Source organism: Orcinus orca, chromosome 16 (assembly GCF_937001465.1).
Source record: "Orcinus orca chromosome 16, mOrcOrc1.1, whole genome shotgun sequence".
Taxonomy (NCBI): Eukaryota; Metazoa; Chordata; class Mammalia; order Artiodactyla; family Delphinidae; genus Orcinus; species Orcinus orca.
The window spans coordinates 84,248,268-84,266,180 of record NC_064574.1 but is presented as its reverse complement, the minus strand read 5'-3'; the positions used below and the strand labels follow the sequence as shown (position 1 = coordinate 84,266,180).

General features: G+C 58.2%; 1 protein-coding gene across 11 annotated transcripts in view; it reads right to left on the bottom strand.

The window, feature by feature from the left end:
* TNRC18 (trinucleotide repeat containing 18) overlaps positions 1-17,913 on the bottom strand; it is an 89,909-nt gene that overhangs the window by 3,325 nt on the left and 68,671 nt on the right. For all 11 annotated transcript variants that reach the window (XM_033426643.2, XM_012532722.3, XM_033426645.2 and 8 more), the window contains 9 exons: positions 14,890-15,305; positions 10,704-10,856; positions 10,262-10,403; positions 8,583-8,700; positions 8,089-8,164; positions 7,898-8,006; positions 4,992-5,108; positions 4,133-4,297; positions 2,401-3,719 (listed from right to left, as the gene is read on the bottom strand). In XM_033426643.2, coding sequence (XP_033282534.2) covers positions 2,401-3,719; positions 4,133-4,297; positions 4,992-5,108; positions 7,898-8,006; positions 8,089-8,164; positions 8,583-8,700; positions 10,262-10,403; positions 10,704-10,856; positions 14,890-15,305 — 2,615 coding nt within the window. The remainder of the gene's footprint in view (positions 1-2,400; positions 3,720-4,132; positions 4,298-4,991; positions 5,109-7,897; positions 8,007-8,088; positions 8,165-8,582; positions 8,701-10,261; positions 10,404-10,703; positions 10,857-14,889; positions 15,306-17,913) is intronic.

The following is a 17,913-nucleotide window of genomic DNA, read 5'->3' as shown; positions in this document are numbered from 1 at the left end:
CGTTTCCCTTCTCGGACTGGCCACTAGGCGGCGCCAAAGCGTTTTTGTCTTTCTTTTTTTGTCTAAACAAGAAAAACCCACAGGCTAATTTCCTACCTTATCCAGCTGTCCCTTTTCTACTTTTAATTCACCGGATTCCTGGTGAGACTTTTTTTTTGGCCGCATCGCAGCAAGTGGGATCTTAGTTCCCCAACCAGGGATCAAACCCGCGCCCCCTGCAGTGGAAGCATGGAGTCCTAACCACTGGACTGCCAGGGAATTCTGTGACAGACTTTTTAATGTCCAGGTTTCTTACGGGTTCTGTAAACTGCTCAAATTATTTCAGCTGAAAGCATGGTACTAACTGATTCAAGGTGACAGCGACGGCTAAGATCTCTAAACCAACGCATCTGACAGCAGGTATGTTTCTAGGCATCCACGGCCACTCTCCTCACAGATCCCCCTTGGGCCCCTGTGGCCAGCACAGGACTTGGTCTGGCCAATCCAAACATCCCATCCTTCTCCTGGCCATTGTGACTGGCTCAAGGGTGCACCCGGGACCTAAGCCAAAGACGTGCCAGCAACTTTAGCTTGAACCCTAAAAAAAACACCTCCTTCCTACTGTCACTTCTGAGCTGGCAGGTCAGCTGAAAGCTGCTGGGGCTGCCTGTTGCCAGCAGGAGAGGGGCTGCCGGAGAAGGAGACCAGTACAGAGGAAGGGAGGAGAAACTCAAGCCTGGAGCACGAGCCCGAGAGTGGGTCTGAAGACAGCCCTCAGGCCCCTGGATCCAGCTGTACCTGAAGCCGGACACCCTAGACTTTGGCCCTGGGCTCTGACCCTACAGCAGCAAACGCCCCGAGCAACGCTGACGCTGGCACGTGGGAGATGCTAAGATAAGGAACTGGCCAATCGCCGTGGGGGCAGGACAGTGAGGACACCCCTGTCCTCGGCTCAGAAGCCATCACTCCTTGATACGGCCCTGGATACAGTGCCTGCTGGGACCAGAGCTCCAGAGGGGCTGGTCTGGAATGTCTGAGTGCGGCTCGTCAGGGAAGATTCTACAAGAAGCTACACATTCAAGTTTGCTATCTCAAGTGGTGGCCCTGCTAAGAGAGGCCCTTTCAGCCTGGAGCCAGCAATCGGGGGGTGGGGGACGCACGTAAAGTCCGACAACTCACACCTTGCAGGGTCGGAGCAGCAGATCATCTGCCCCAGATTCAAGGCGGTGCCGCAAAGGCAGGGAAACCAGAAGGAGAGCAGGAGCTGCGGGGGTCGGGGGGGACCCTCCCCGACTTCCCACTCTGCAGCCCTTGCCTGACCAAGGGGGGAGTTCCCCACCCTATTCTAAGGAGGCTTTGAGGGTGCAGCCTGTGGCAGGTGGAGTTGTCCACCCACCAACCCCCCGGGGATCCAACTGACCCTGGGTGGCACAGTGGGGAGCCCTAAAAGGCTGCTGCTAAGACAGAAACCCCCAAGCTAGTCTTGATTCAGAACATCCTACAACTTCTCCGGCCTTGCTAACGCAGCCAGGGAGCTGATACAGTGCAAACATGCCAGAAGCTTCTTAAGCGGTACACTGCCAGAGGCCCCGCAAGCTCATCGCTGCCAGCCCCCAGCCCCTAAAACCTGCCTGGCGGCACCGGCATTAAAAAGGTCCAGACCCAGCCAGGTGCCTCCTCCGGGCCTGGCTCTGGCGTGGCCTCGGAGGACCGTGGACCAGGGCGGCAGACGCTGTGGGGAAACCAGACGGGCTGCACCCGTAGACAAGGAGCCTGGCTCTTCCTGCCCAGGGGCATGGGATGGACTGGTGGCCTCCAGGCTGTTCCCCTTCTGCACACAGAAGCTTCTCGTGTGTGCGTGTATATGCAGGTGCATGCACGTGTACATGCATGCATTTGTGTGTGTACACGTGCATGTCTGCGTGTGCCCAAGGCATGGGGGGGCATGGAGGACTCCTTCTGGAGAACAAACACCCACCTACTACAGGGGTGGCCACATGACTCAGACCCAGTCAACCAGAACGTTCTGCCTTGTGGGCCACACTGATTAGCTCAGGGGCAGGCAGTGACCCAGCCCGGCCAAGAGAGGGAAAGAAAGTACCTTCTGCTGCGACTGCTAATTAGCCAACCAGAAGCCTTGAGCCATTCGTTTTCAGCGGAAAATGAAGCAAAAGCAAAGAAACTCAGGCTGTGTGGCCGCGCGGTTCTGAGACCCTGCGGCATGGCAGCTGAAGGCCTGCGCGGTAAGTGGGTCCCGCAGAGGGTGGGTCTGGGTCCCGGGGACCAGAGGCAGTGCTGCTGTGTGAGGGGCAGGACTCTGGGGGAGTCAGACGGACTCCACACCCGTCACCCCGACTCTCCGCCATGGGGCTGCTGGGAGGCCAGAGAAAGACACGTGGGGACGACCCCGCCCCCAGCTACCTGCGTGGGCTTGCCGAACCACTTCCAGAGCTGCCGGGCGGGCAGGAAGGCGGCGATCTTGGGCCGGTTCTCCACCGACGGCAGGCGCTGCCGCTTGGCCAGCTCCTTGGTGGTGGGGAGGTGGACGCCCTCCCTCTTCTTGGGCCGGCTCTTGGCCCCGGCCTGGGCCTTGGGCTGCACAGGCTGCGGGGGCTGCGGCGGGGGGGCCTGGGGCGCGGGCGCCGGCGCCTTCTTGCCTGCAGAGTGGGCCGAGGAGCGGGCCTTGGCCGCCTGCTTGGGCGCCTTGCTGGCGAGGGCCGGCGGGGCGGAGGGCCCGGCTGCCGGTACAGGGGCGGCCTCGTCGTCTGAGCTGCAGGAAGAGTCGTCCGTGGTGGAAGAGGACGAGGACGAAGAGGACGACGACGAGGAGGACGACGAAGATGAGGAGGAGGACGAAGAGGACGAGGAGGACGACGAGGACGAGGAGGACGACGATGAGGACGAGGAGGACGAAGAGGACGACGAGGAGGACGAGGACGAGGACGACGAGGAGGCCCTCGAGCTGGAGGCGCTGCAGTTCCGGCCACCGCCACCCTGGCCGTCCTCCTCTCCCTCCGTCTCAGAACTGCTGCTGCTGCTGCCGCTGTCGCTGCTGCTGCCGCCGCTGCTGCTGCCGCCGCTCTCTGACTCCTCGGCCCCGTCCTGCTCGGCCTGGCCCTTGTCCGGGCTCTTGGGGCTCCCCGAGTCCTCGAACGTGAGCGCGGCCCCAGGCTCCTGGGCCAGGTCGCCGTCCCCCGCCTTGGGCCGGGCCGCCTTGGGCTCGCTGCCGCCGGCCCCCGGAGGGTAGCTGCCCAGGCCCAGCAGGCCCTTGGGCTCCTGCCAGCCCCCCGCGCCAGCGTCCTCCCGCAGAAGCAGGGCCTCTTTGGCCTTCTTGCTTTTGGGCGACGTCACGCCCTCACGGTCCAGCTTGACGAGCAGCTCGGCCTCTTCCCCGGGCCTCCGGGCGCCCTTGGGGGCCGACTCCTCAGCAACCCGGGCCTTCTTGGGCTTGGGGCGCGTGGCGGGCATGGTGATGGGCATGGCGACGAGGGCGGTGGGGGCCAGGGCCGCGGCGGGGGCCGGCAGCTCCCCAAAGGGCTCGGGTGCCGGGCAGCTGGTGAAGGCGGACGGCGCTGGGCTGGGCTGTCGGGGAGCTGGGCGAGCCTTGGGGGCCTTGGCCCGCTTGTCCACAGATTCTGGGGGACTCTTCTTGGAACCTGGGGTGCTGATGGGCTCCAGGGCCAACGGGGTACTGGGGACCTCATCCGTCGAGCCCCCCTCCTCCAGGACGGCAGCTCTGTCTAGAAGAGAGAAGGAAACAGCCCAGTGAGGCCAGGACTTCGTGACCAGCGAGCCCGTCCCCATCCCGGCTCTGCCGGGTCCTGAGCGGGGCTGGGGCGGCAGCCTCTCGGGGCCTCGGGACGAGCGGCTCTCGCGCCTTAGTTGTCCACACGTGGTGGCCCCAGAGTGGCCCTCAGGAGCCTGGGATCTTAACCCAAAGCACTTTGCTCTGGAGGGAACACAGCTGGCTGGATCTCAGCTCTGCCTCTGACAGGTCAACGCGCCTCCCTGAGCCTCAGTTTCCTAATCTGTCACAGGGTCCAAATAGCCCTGCAGCGCCAAGTTCCCGCACAGGTGGGGAGCGGTGTCTGTGCAGAGACCCTGTGTGAGCAGCAGGCCCCAGGTCCCGGCGGCCCGGGCACGGCCAACGTACCGCTCTTGGCTTTGGTGCTGGGCTTCCGCCCGCGCCCCCGGGCCTTGGCGCCGGGCTCCTCGGACCCTGGCGCGGCCCCGTCTTTGCTCTCCCCGGTGTCTTTGCTGGTCTTCCGGCTGCGGCGCTTGGCGCTAGGCACCAGGAGGGCGGGGGATGGCTCAGCACCTGTGGGGCAGGACAGACAGTGGCTCAGGCCCGGGTCTCCACTCTCCCGGCCACAGGAGTGTCATCTGTCATGGGGAGGAGGCGGGGGGAGGAACCAGACGACACTGCGTGGCCTGCCCACCTAGGCTGCGCAGTCGGGTGGGAGGCCCATCTGCAGGGACGTAGCTTGGGTGTCTGCACATGCGTGCGACGGGGGCTCCTCGAATAAATGACCAGGGTGGGGCTGACCCTGTGGCTTTAATGATCCATTTGGAGGGTTCACGAAAACACTGGACCCCTGGAAGTCAGGCAGTCCTGGGTCCGAGTCCCGGCTCTGCCTCTGACCAGTCGAGGGACCCTGGATAAGTCATTTCACCTCTTAAACCCGAGGTTCGTACTGGCCAAAGGGGATGGTATTTCCAGACACACAGGACTGGACAAGAACGCGATCACGGACACAGTGTGGAACCGTCCATGACAGTTACCGATCCCCCCCCTGGCCTGGACTGCCCGGCCTGGGGCTGGTCTCACGAGTCTCGGGGTGCAGATCTGGGGAGGCCTGGGATTCCCCCCTCCCGAGACCATTCTGGGAGCCCCCACCCACGCTTTCTGCCATTTCCACCCGCTGTGGGTGCAAATGGTCCAAACAGCAGACAGAGCCCAGAGCCAGCCTGCAACGGGTGGGCCCCCGCCGGGCGGCAGGACCACCACTCACACTGGATCTTGTAGTCGGGGGGCAGGAGGCGGATGTGCGAGAGGGGGATCCTGCCGGTGTCTCCGTCATCGAACTCCACGGTGATCAGGTCCCCGTCGTCCTCAAGGCCCAGCAAGCCTGTGGGAGGAGGGGTGGAGTCAGGGGGCCGAAGGGGAGCAGAGACGAGCCGGGAAGCAGCCCCAGGAGCAGGATGCAGGAGGGCGGGTGCGCAGCGGGCAGGACGTGGGCTTCAGAGCCAGGTGGTCCCGGGAGCACCGGCTCCCAGTCCAGCCGAGCGCGCGGCCGTGTCCACTCGTCCCGAGACCCTCCGCAGATCAACGAAGGATGGGGCTGGGGTCACCCCAGCCCCATTCCCAAGTGCTGGACACTGAGCCCTGAGGCTGGAGCCATGGGCTATCGATGAGTGAAGAGCCGCAGGTGCTGGTACTGGTGTCCCTAAACAAAACATCCCCCCCCAGCCTTCAGGAGGCCCCGCCCACACACAGCGTCCAGTCTGCTTGCTGAGGATCACCAGTGACGAAGGAACAGCCTCCGACAAAGGACAGCACAGAACAGAGAGGCACAGACACACAGCCCACAGGGAGAGGAAGGGAAAGGCAGAAGGAAAGGGAGCTGAAGGAACCTCAAATGGAAACAATATGTCCCCGGAAAAAAAGGAATCCATGAGAACAAAAAGAGATCTAATTTAAAAAAAAAAAAAAGAATATTTAGACAGTAAGAAAGAACTCTTAGGAATACTATAAACGACAGCAGAAATATCCAAAATTCAATAGACTAGAAGGGCCAGAGAGCAGAAGTGAGGAAATCTTCCGGAAAGTAGAACAAAAAGATTTAAAAAATGGACAAGAATGAGAAGAAAGATCCTAGTCTTGAGGGCCACCAGATGAGTGTGAGTTCCAGGAAAAAGAGGGTAAATGAGGGAAGGAAACTCTGCAAGAAGTAATATGAGAAAAATGTCTAGGAACAAAGGAAATCTGCTTCCGAATCAAAGCCCCCTTCCCCCAAATACCCAGCAACACACACCCACACCCACACTCACACCCACACCCACACTCACACCCACACCCAGAGAGAGAGAGAGAGAGAGAGAGAGAGAGAGAGAGAGAAAGAGAGAGGGGGAGAGAGGGGGGAGAGAGAGACAGAGAAAGAGAGAGAGAGAGAGAGAGGTGGAGAGAGAGAAAGACAGAGAGGGGGAGAGAGAGACAGAGAGAGAGAGAGAGAGAGAGAGAGGGAGGGAGAGAGGGAGAGGAGAGAGAGAGGTGGAGAGAGAGAGAGAGAGACAGAGAGAGAAAGACAGAGAGAGGGGGAGGGGGGAGAGAGACAGAGAGAGAGGGAGAGAGGGAGAGAGGGAGAGAGGGAGAGGAGGGAGAGAGAGAGAGAGAGAGAGAGAGAGAGAGAGGTGGAGAGAGAGAGACAGAGAGACACAGAGAGAGAGAGAGAGAGAGAGAGAGAAGGGGGAGGGGGGGAGACCACATGAAATTCCCGATCTAGGAATAATGGGAAGATTCTGAGTTTCCAGAGAGAGAAAAGTGGGTCTCCTATGAAGATTTGGGCCTCTGACATCAGAATCTGGATGGAACAGTGACTTTCAAAAGGTGAAGGAAGATTATTTCCAATGTAGAATATATACCCAGCTCAACTATCTCTAAAGAACAGAATAGGGGCTTCCCTGGGTGCAGTGGTTGAGAGTCCACCTGCCGATGCAGGGGACGCGGGTTCGTCCCCGGTCTGGGAAGATCCCACATGCCGCGGAGCGGCTGGGCCCATGAGCCATGGCCGCTGAGCCTGCACGTCCGGAGCCTGTGCTCCACAGCGGAGGAGACCACAGCAGTGAGAGGCCCGCGTACCGCAAAAAAAAAAAAAAAAAAGAACAGGATAGGATAAGGAGACCTTGGGCACACGTGTACTTGAGGAATTTACCTCCCATGGACCCTTTTTCTCCGAAAGCTACGGAAAGGTCCTCTGCCACAAGGAGGGAAAGGGACAAGGAAGAGAAAGACACGGGATGCAGCACAGGAGAGAGAGAAATGGAGTTCTCAGAATGATGGTAAGGGGAAATCCCAAGAGTGACACCCGTGAGGCAGGCCTAGCAAGCCATCAGCCCCCAAGGCTCAGAGGCCAGAGAGCCCCGGGAGAGCTGAACAGAGATGAACTTTTCCCCTTGTGAGAGAACTTCCTGCCCAGCATCCCCGTTCCCATCTCCTGGGCACGTATGGATGACGTTAGGCGGCCAGGAGGTGGACTATCTTTGGCCTCTGGTTTTGGCTTCGGGCTGTAACACACGCAGATCCCCGGCTCCCCGATGTGCTGGTTCTGCAATAGCTAAGTGTGCACTGTCTGACTACCTGCCGGCTTTGTCGGTCTGGCATCCACACACCCACATCTTCTGGGCTACCTGTTATTTTGTCTGCCCAGCTTCCAATCTCTTATTCTGCTAACAACGTCAACGTTCCTGGGGAAGCGGCCTTCCCTTCTCAGTCCACAGGCAAAAATCAGGAAGCTGCCTCAGTCGTCAGCAAGGACGAGCCCAAGACCTGTGACCCACGTGAAATCCACGTGACCCAAGCCAGCTCAGTGGGACTCCATCCTAGGACCCAGATGGGAAAAGTGGGAGATTCTCCAATGACAGGATTTGTTCAGAAGGTGAGAGAGAGTCCCCAGGAGCGGGGTGTGATGATAGCACAGCTGAGAGCATGGCTGACGGACACTGGGAGCCTGAGCCCCGATGACGCCGTGGCACAGTGACTGGGTCCAACCGCGCCTAAAGCCCTGTAAGTCTTCACTCAGACGAGCCGATAAAACTCTGTGCTTAAGGCCACCTGACTTGGGTTTCAGGAACCAAATGGATCCATGCCAACACGGCGGGAAACAGGGGTGCCAGGGAGGGTCTCGGGGGAGGGTCTCACCTCGGACCACGGTGCCCGGGTAGAGGCAGCGGTACTGCTGGCTCCAGTAGGCTGCGATCCTGGTCCCTTGCGGCAAGAAGCGAGTGGAGGCCGGCCTCACGTCAATGATCTGGGAAGGCGAAGGGCTGAGCGCGGGCGGTGGGCAGGAGCAGCCCCGCGCCCGCCTCCCCAGCCCCGTCTCCCTCCCTCACCGCCTCCTGCAGCAGCTGCTCCAGACAGTAGATGTGGGGCCGGTTCCCGCGCTCGCCCTCCACCACCACACGGTATCTGCGAGGCCAGGGCGGCGAGGCGTGAGGTCCCCAGGGGAACCGCCACGCCCCAGACTCCCAGCACCCCCCGCGCCAGCTCTACCTCCCGCACCACGGGGACGTGCCGTTGGAGCCTGAGGGTCTGCTGACCTGCGGCATAAACTCGGGGCCGGTCTAGCCCCTCTGCGCCCCCGTTTCCTCGTCTGCACAACCAGGGTTCACAGATCCAGGAGAGCCCAGCGCGCCCTCTCCTGCTCCTTCCCGCTGAGCCCCACCTGGGGGCCCGCCCATGCCCCCCAGTCCTATGCAGGGAAGCCACAGCTCAAAGAGGCGAAGCGACGCGCCCACAGAGGCCCAGCAAGGCTCTGGGTGCAGGACTGGGCGAGGCTCTTAGGCTCTGAGCGGAGCTGCCCCGCCTGGCGCCCGCCCGCACTCACATGTCCGGCGAGTGCACCGTCTGCACGTGCCCCGCGTACAGCAGCTTGTCATCCATGGGGATCAGCACACGCAGGCCATCCTTCAGCTCATCCTTGTCGATGATGCAGGAGCGAGGGGCTGCGGGAGTGGGCTCGGGTGAGGCGGGGTTGGAGCGGGGTTGGGGGCGGGGGGTCAGCCTTGAGACCCTCCGTCCCGTCCCCTGTGCCCTGCCCCCCAGGCCCACCTGTCGCCCCGTCACCCCTCTCAGAGCAGAAGGCCCAGGGTGCCTGCAGGCACACGTGCATCTGTGCGCGCAGCTATGTGCCAGCAGATGGGCCTCGTGCGGGGCGCTGCATGCGTGCCAGGTGTGCACAGCCCCTCCCCTCCCAGCGCGTCTGCAAAGACCCCAGGCAGGGAGGAACCGGGGTGATACCCCGCAGGTGCTGCCCCACCCTCATCTGAAGACCACCCCTCTCTGAGCCCCAGCATGAGGCGATGCGTCATCAGAGCCCGTCACGCCCCTCAGCCACAGCCCTGGGACCCCTCCACCAGCTCCTCCTCCACCTTGGATGCTATCTGTTCTGGTGGACACAATCCCTCACAGCTGGGCTGTCAGCGCTGCCCACCCGGACCAGGCCTCCGCCCGAGGCTGCCACATCCCATCACCCCCCCGGGCCACGTCCCCTCCTGGGACCCCCACCCCAGCCTCTCCTCAGTTCTCCCCCTCCAGGCCCGACCACGCTGGTTCAGCCTCCTGGGCCTGCTCTTCTTCTCTATAGGACTTTGAACCTGGGCCCTCCCTGCCATTACCCCACACAGAGAAACCCAGATGGCTCGCTGGGGTGGACGGAATGACAGGCCCACTTCTTGGTCCCCGCCTGCACCCACACCCCTGCCACGGCTTCACCACGGGTGGAGTGGACTTCCCACCTCTTGACCTTGGGCGTGACCACGTAACCTGTTCTGGCCAATGGACGAGGGTAGAAGTGCTTGAATCTGAACCGAGCGAGGTCTCGGGAGGCCTCACTGGTTCCCACTCTCCCTCTCGAGCCTCTGGCAGCACGGCCATGAGAAGAACACACCCTGACCAGCCCAGCGGTCCAGGTGGGGCAGAGCTGTCCCTGAATCAGTGGACCCCTAGCCATCCCATTATCATGGGAGCAAGCCCAGCTAAGGTCACCCTGCTGCCCTGCTGACAACTTATTGCCACTCTCCACTGAGTCTGAGCACGTGGTTGTTACACAGCAATAGCTGACAGACACACTCCCAAGCAGGTGACAAAGCTCCTCAGGGCTGGCCCTGCTCCTCCTCTCAATCCATCCCCACCCCCACCTAATTCATGTCCTCAACCTCAAGCTCCAGACCCCCAGGTCCAAGTGCCTACTGGATGTCACCTCCCTGGGATGTCCTCCGAGCATCCCAGCCTCCAGCCAGCAAAGCCCAGTTGCTCCCCTCTGAGACCCGTCTCGATGACAGCTTCTCCCCACCACCTGCCAATACCCATCCACACCCCTTCTCTTCCCCTCATCTGCTCACACAGCCCATGTACTCTCCCTCCTAACGCACTCAACCCCCCCCCATCTCCCTCCCAGCTGCCCATTCCCTCCCCCTCCCAATGCTAGCTCAGGCCCTAGTAACTGCCCCAGGAGAACCTCCTGCACCCCCAGGCCCAAGCCAACGCAGCATCGTGGGCACTCACCGGGAGTTAGTGGCCTCTCCACAGCCCCGCCTCGGGGCAGGTGCTCATCCTCAGAGAAGCTCGAGTCCTGGTTGGGCTCAAAGTCCTCCTCGGCAGCCATGCTCTCCATCAGCTTGCTCACGGCTCCCCCCTTCCCCCGGTTCTGGGGACAGAGCAAGAAAGACCAGCGGCTTAGGACACGGCATCCCAGTCCTGCCCGGCTAGGACCCTCCCTGGAATCCCGGGGTCACAGCCAGGCCTCGGTGGAGTCTGCCACATGGGGGACTGGGGTCCCAGCTGGGCTCACCCCCCAGGCCAGAGGGAGGATGAAATGGGCTGAGGCAGCGCCTCCAGCCACACGAGGGATCTGGGGGCATGGGGGTGGGGCACACCCAGGGACGCCTCCGTCTGTCAACCAAGCAACGCAATTCACCCAAGCCTGGGGCCCCATGGGAAACCTCACCTCCTTCTTCACCTCCTTCCCTTTGGCTTTGGCCTTGTTCCTCTTGGCAGCGGCCGGAGAGCTGGTGTGAGGGGCCCGGGCCTCGGGGGGCGGGGCAGGAACACGGGGAGGGGGCAGCGAGGCTCCCGATGCGGCCTCCTTCCCCTTCTTCTTCTGGGGATGAAGCGACAGGGTGGCCGTCAGAGGGCAGAGAGGGCCCAGGCCCCGCCGCTCACTGTCCAGAGAGAGGACAAAACACCCTCCCTCTCCTGGCAAGTATTTCTGGTTTCAATCTTGCTTTATTACTACTGTATATTACTTGTTGTAAAAAAAAAAAAAAAAAAAAAAAAGACACCACCGAAGTGTATATACGTGAGTTCCTCTCCAACGATCCCACCAACCACAGAGGTAACTAGAGGGACTAATAACAGCATGGTGTGTCCTTCCAGAGCTTTCCGCAAGCACACATAACCGTGTAAACATGTGGGCTATGCAGACACATCTGTGTATACACAGTACTTTCTTTTTTAAACACAGATGGGAATTTACCAAAAATTCTGCTTTGCAACGTTTTCCCCCTAGTATGTCTGGCAGACACAGAGGTGGTGGCGTCAAGTTTTATTCTAACAGCTGCCCAAGGTGCCTTGATGGGGGGACCCGAGATTCATCCGACCACCCACCTGTTTTTTCCTCTGCTGGATGGTGCCAAGAAAAACGACACTACCAATTAGTTCTACAGGTATATTCCTGGAAGGAGCACTTAGAACCGTACACCCACTGCCCGACTGCTTCCGGAGGCCTGCGTTACTTTCCTCTTGCCCCAGAAGTGTGGGGTGCCACATCCCCACCAACTCAAAGCCCCCAGGGTGGCTCAGGGACGCCCCCCGCGCTGGGGGAGTGGAAACTGGGCCAGCGTACGGGGACTGTGCACGGCTCCACTTATCAGAGCAAAAGAGTGGAAACAACCTAGATATCCAGCAACCTGGTGCGTCCGTAGATACAGTTACAAGCTTTTATCACAGCGGCTGAGGGTCCTGTTCTGAGGAAGAGGTGACAGCACAGGAAATGGAAGTGATGATACTCTGTATAAGAAGCAGGTTCAGGCTACAAAGGTGACGGGCGGTGGGGGCAGGGGTCACTTCATGCCTTTTTAAAAGCGACATGCCTAACGACCAACGACCAAGTCATGGGGCCAGGGGAGATGGAAAATTAAAACACCGAAAAAAGGAAGACTGGGCGAATGTTACCAAGACAACAGCAGAAGTCACAGCTTCCACATCAGACGGGTGAAATCCAAACCCAAGAGCATTAAAAGGAAAAAAGTGGGAAATGTTAGAGCGATAAGAGGTATTCATTTTAATCTCTATTTGGGGGGAGAAATATGTATTTTTTATATATACACACACACATTATATTTTCTTGTTTCTGGTGCATGTTTTGATCCTGTGCACATTTCTGAAATCAGACTGCATCTTGGGGGTTGAAGGACTGTTTGTCATGTGGTTATGTCTCCTCTTGCCCTGACTTCTGTTATTAAACAGACAGCTTGTCTTATGGGGCACATCTTTGCAGCTGTACATAGTGGGGCAAGAGACACTGACAGACAAAAAAAAAAAAAAGTTATCTCCGTATGGAATTTAATTTTCTTCCTTTTCCTTATCATGCAAATTACTGTTACAATCAGATAAAACTGATAACCTTTTCTTTCCCACTGACCAGAAAGCCCATTTCTGGGAAGATTTTTTTTTTTTTTAATAAAAAAACTCCAAAACTGACAAGTTCTGTACACAGAACAGAGATGTTCATTGCTGTGGTAATTACAATGGCAAAAGACCATCATCAACCAGATCACCAATGGCTAGCATGGTTGATGGCAGGAGACGTTGAAAACCACAGGACAGCAAGATGGTGGAATGTCATTCAGCCATCTGGAGACAGTGATTTAAAAAAAAGTAAAATAAACGGTCATGCCACATGGGAATGCACAAGATCTAACGCCAAGTGTGAAAAACAGGATACAGAGGCTTCCCTGGTGGTGCAGTGGTTGAGAGTCCGCCTGCCGATGCAGGGGACACGGGTTCGTGCCCCGGTCCGGGAGGATCCCACGTGCCGCGGAGCGGCTGGGCCCGTGAGCCATGGCCGCTGAGCCTGCGCGTCCGGAGCCTGTGCTCCGCAACGTACGGCAAAAACAAAACAACAACAACAAAAAAAGCAGGATACAAAAGTGTATCTCACAGAACTATGGACACTGGTTGTTCCTGGAGTGATTTCCTTGGTGTGTGACTTCTCCTCTGGCTGACCATGAATCGGTTCCATCCCAGTGTCTGACTGTGTCATCAGAAGGCTGAGATCAGGTGCGCGAGCCCCTGGTCCCTCTCTCCCCAACAGAAGGTGCCCTCCTGGGAAAGGCCCAGAGAGGCCGGTTTGCCCTGTGGTTAAGGCCCCGGCTCTGGCGCTAGACCCCAGTGTTGAAAGCTCAGCTCTGATAATCATTAGCTGCTGGGCTAACTAGGCAGGTTCCAGGGCCACCTGTAACGTGCAGTTAATATGAGTAAGCAACCTACCTCATGCGGCTTTGTAAGTAGTCATCTGTGACGTCAAAAGAAATACATATTTGGTCCCTGCCCCTGTTCCTGACACAGAGCTCCTAAAACCCTTTGGATTTCCTGGGTCATAGGAGCGAGCGCCTTTTGTTCTAATAAGGTGACTCTTGGTGAGTCCCTACATGGCTTCAGGATGGGGCCCGGTCACCAGAAAGACCAGCTACAACCAAAAGCTTGAAACTTTCAGCCCCACCCACATCCTCCAGGGAGGGGAGAGGGGCTGGAGGTTGAGTTACTAATCGATCATGCCTCTGTGATGAAGCCTCCATAAAAACCCCTCAACGACGGGGTTCAGAGAGCTCAAGGTTGGTGAACACGCCGAGGAGGGCGGTGTGCCCGGAGAGGACATGGGAGCTCTGCACCCGTTCCCACCCACCTTGCTCTGTGCCTCTCCTCCATCTGGCTGTTCCTGAGTTGCATCCTTTACAGTAAACCGTAACAGTAAGTAAAGTGTTTTCCGGAGTTCTGTCATTCTGGTGAATTATCGACCGGAGGAGAGGGGTCATGAAAATCCTTGATCTATAGCTGGTTGGTCAAAAAGCACAGGTGACAACCTAGGACTTGCGACTGGCATCTGGAGTGGGGATGGGGTGGGGGCAGTCCTGTGGGACTGAGCCCTTCACTGTGGGGTCTGCACCAACCCCAGGGAGTTAGTGTCAGATGTGCTGTGAGCAGAGGCAACGCGTTTCCCTTTACCAACACATTAAGTATACAAACTGGTTAGAGCACGCCTGGCCCCTACCATGGGCCACCCTGTACAATCATCATCGTTATGTATTATTGGAGCGCCTTCTCTCCAAGGATCAGAAAAACCTGAGATGGCTTCAGCCGTGAGAAAACAAGAAAAAGAGATCCCTGTGGATGACACTGAAATGCAGCCCCTTCCTCACTACCACCCATTATCAGGAAATTGATGCGGAGTCTGGTCCCTTTTTGTGGCTTTGTCTAGAATGACACTGCTATTTGAGGGTTTGCCTTCCATCAGGGACATGGAGTAGAGAGGCCTGAGTCAGAGACCACTGTCGCGAGCTGGCCATTAGGTCTGAATGCGACCACCTAAAGAGCGAACTACTGGCCGTGAGCTTCCTAGCAGCCAGTGCAAGAAGGGTAACAGGTCTAAAAAAAAAAGAAGGGTAACAGGTCTAATCATCACTGAGTTCTTGAAAAGCAGGTGTTCTCAACCTGCGGTGTCTGTGGAGAGAATTCAGGGACCTCTGAACCTTGGATGGGGAAAAAGAAATCCCATCTCTATTTTCCCTAACCTCTCAAGAAATGAGGTTTTCCTTTGGGTGTGAGAGCTAAGACTTTGTCACCAACAGCAATTACTGTCATGTAGCGCATGACAGTTATGGCAGAGACCTTGAAATATCATCTGAGCTCATCAGTTCACACGACAACACTTGCTAGCCCGGCTGCAGGTGTCCTTATCAAAGACGTTCATCAAGGGGCACCCAGAGGAGTGTCCATCACAGAGGTCGTCGGTAGGTGGGTGACTGCGTTTCAGGGTCACCACCGCCCTTTGGGGTCTCTGTGCCTCGCCCAGGTCTGAGAACTCTACTCCGAGACAGGAGGTCCAAGGGCCCCCGCCCCGCGCCGCACCCTACCTTCCTGGGGTCCTTCCTGTCCTTCGCGCGGCCGGCGTCCTTGCGTGGGCTGGGCGGGCCAGCCTTGCCGCAGCGGCCAGGCTTGGTGGCAGCAGGCGCAACGCTGCTGGGCGCGGGCACGGCCGACGCGTCATGCAAGAAGATGCGCTCGCTGCGCCGCCGCGTCCACAGGTCGTCGTCGCTGGCCTCGGGCCCCACCTCCAGGCCAGGCTCCTTGGGGCCCCGCGGCTTGCGGGCCTTGCGCCCCTTCTCGGCCGCCAGCTTGGCCTTGTCAGGGCTGCCGGGGCCCCGGGTGCCGGGCGCAGCCAGGGCAGGACCTGGCTCCCCCAGCCCCTTCTTGGGCCGCAGCAGCCCGGCAGGCGACCGCTTCCGCACCTTGACCTCACTCTCTGAGTCGGTGTACTCGAACTCCGTACCTGCACGTGGGTGAGGGAGGGGCTGTAGACAGGGGCTCCCGGGCCCCCACTTCCCACACACCCACCCAGCCTCTCTGGCCACCAGGAGAAAGGCCACAGCCCAGCCCTCCTGCAGGGGATGGCGTCACCGTGGGAGGCTTCAACCCGTCTCGGGGAAGGAACCTGAGGCCCAGAGGAGGAGGGCTTCCGGCCGCATGCTTGTGAGCGGCAGACCCTGCTGGCCCCTCCCGTCCCAAACCCCGCCGGCTGCCCAGACTCTGCTCCGGACCCCTCACCCCAAGAGCATCGTCTGGGCACGTGAAGATTCCTGCCTGGGCACGTGTGAGCTTCCCCGCCCCTCCTGTGCCTCCACAGGAGTCCCGGAAGCCAGGGCAGGTGAGCCGGGGAGGACCCACACCTGTAGGGGCAGCAGCTCTAAGGCAGGAAGGTGGGAAAGCCTGCACAAAATCCCCGAGCCCAGAGGGCCCTCCGCTCTGCTTCCTGGTGCCACTTCTCAGAGCTGGGAGGTCCTTGGCACACACTCCCCTTTCTAGAGGACAGGCTTCCCCAGAACCCACACAGCCCTGGGGCCCAGCCCCTCCCCTCACCCCCGAAGCTGCCCCTTCCCACAGCCGGGGGGCCCACATCCCTCTGCTGCAGGGCAGCCCTGAGCCTAGGGCCCAGCTCCTGGGCTCCTTGAATGCACAACCTCTCACCAGGATCTGCTGTCCTCTGTCCTTTTAAACCCCCAGGTCTTCGCTCCTGCTGGCCCTCTGCCCAGAGTACCATCTCTCCCCTGACCTCTACCTGGACAGCTGCAGCCTCCTTTCTGAGAAGACCCACTCTGCGTCCTGGGGAATCCTCTGGCCATCCCTCCATCACCACAGGCACACAGCACACTGCAGAGGTCCCGTCTGTGTTTGTCTATCTCGTCCTGCTCTGCCCCCAGCAATAGATCCCCGAGTTCTCCTGGAGCCCACAACACTGGACAGCTCAGAGCCTGGCCCAGAGCTGGTGGCCAGGGAAAGAATCTAAACGGAGAGTTAATGGTGCTTCTCCCCATGGGGAGAATGAGGGGGGCCTGCCTCCTCCAGGCAGACCCCGGAGATGAGATGTCCATGACAGCCCTGGGCTGACCACCCCAGCAAAGGACTTGCCCTGGGTCCCAGACCAATGAGCTGGTAAGCCAGGGCTGGACCCCAGGCCTGCACCCCAGGCCTGCGGAGCCTTGAGCAGCCAGCAGCCTGGCCACAAAGGCTCCTGAGGGACGCCCAGCCCATCACCCCAACAGGTGCAGCCGCAGTATCAAGGGTGGGGCTGGGAGGAGGCGCACTTGCAAAGCTTAATGATCCTGTTAATTAATCTTTTGTTAACAGAGCTGCCGGGGGAGGCAGCTGGGGGCTTTCATGGCTAATTAGTGTGCAGGCCACAAAACACCACTGGCTTTGCCAGTCCTGCTTTTGGGTATGACAGAATGAGACCCCACCTGATGACAGCAGAAAACCTAGACGTACACAGAATACTGCAGGTACCTGCAGAGGGAGCCAGTACAGGACAGTGCACAGAGCAGTGACCAGGAGTGGACACTCGCTTGAAAGAGGGGAGGGTGCAGCCTCAAGGGTAAGATCGCGTCAGAAGATAAATATTTATGAGACCCACGGGGCAGCACGAATGGTGCCTGGCACAGAGGAAGCGGGCTCTGTCAGGGTCCTGTGGTGGCGACAAGCATGAGGCCCAGAGAGAGGGAAGGATCTGCCGTGGCCTCGCTGCGGGACAGGACGGAGCAGGGAGTAGAACCTGCGTTCTTGACTCCCAACCAGCGTCCTGTGCAAATGCCTCCTCCCCCAAAAAAACAGGCAGTAAAAGGAACAAAGGAACAAAAAAAAGACCAAAAAAAATAGACAAAAAATAATGAAGACAAGAGTAAAGACACAGATGCAAAGTCAAGGGATAAAAAAAGACATACGATGTGAACAGAAACCAAGGAAGAGCTGTGGTGGCTATACAGACATACCTCACTTTATTGCACTTTGCGGATATGCATCTTTTTACAAATTCAAGATTTGTGGCAACTCTGCATTGGGCAAGTCTATCAGCGCCATTTTGCCAACAGTGTTTACTCCATATCTCCGTGTCACATTTTGGTAATTCTCACAATATTTCTAAGTTTTTCATTATTACTATTATATTATTATATTTGTTATGTTATATCTGTCATCAGTTACCTTTGGTGTCACTACTAAGACTCAATGAAGGCTCAGATGATGGTTACCAATTTTTAGCAATAAAGTGTTTTTTAATTAAGGCATGTACCTTTTTTTAAAAACATAATGCTACTGCACCCTTAAGACTATAGTATACTTTGATACGTACTGGGAAACTAAAACATTTGTGTGACTCACTTTATTGTGGCTTTATTGTGTTGGTCTAAACCCACAATTATCTCTGAGGTATGTCTGTACTTTTATCCGACAAAACAGATTTTAAGATAAAAATCTAGAGACAAGGAAGGACTTTTTTTTTTTTTTTTTTTTTTTTTGCGTACATGGGCCTCTCACTGTTGTGGCCCCTCCCGTCACGGAGCACAGGCTCCGGACGGACAGCGCAGGCTCAGCGGCCACAGCTCACG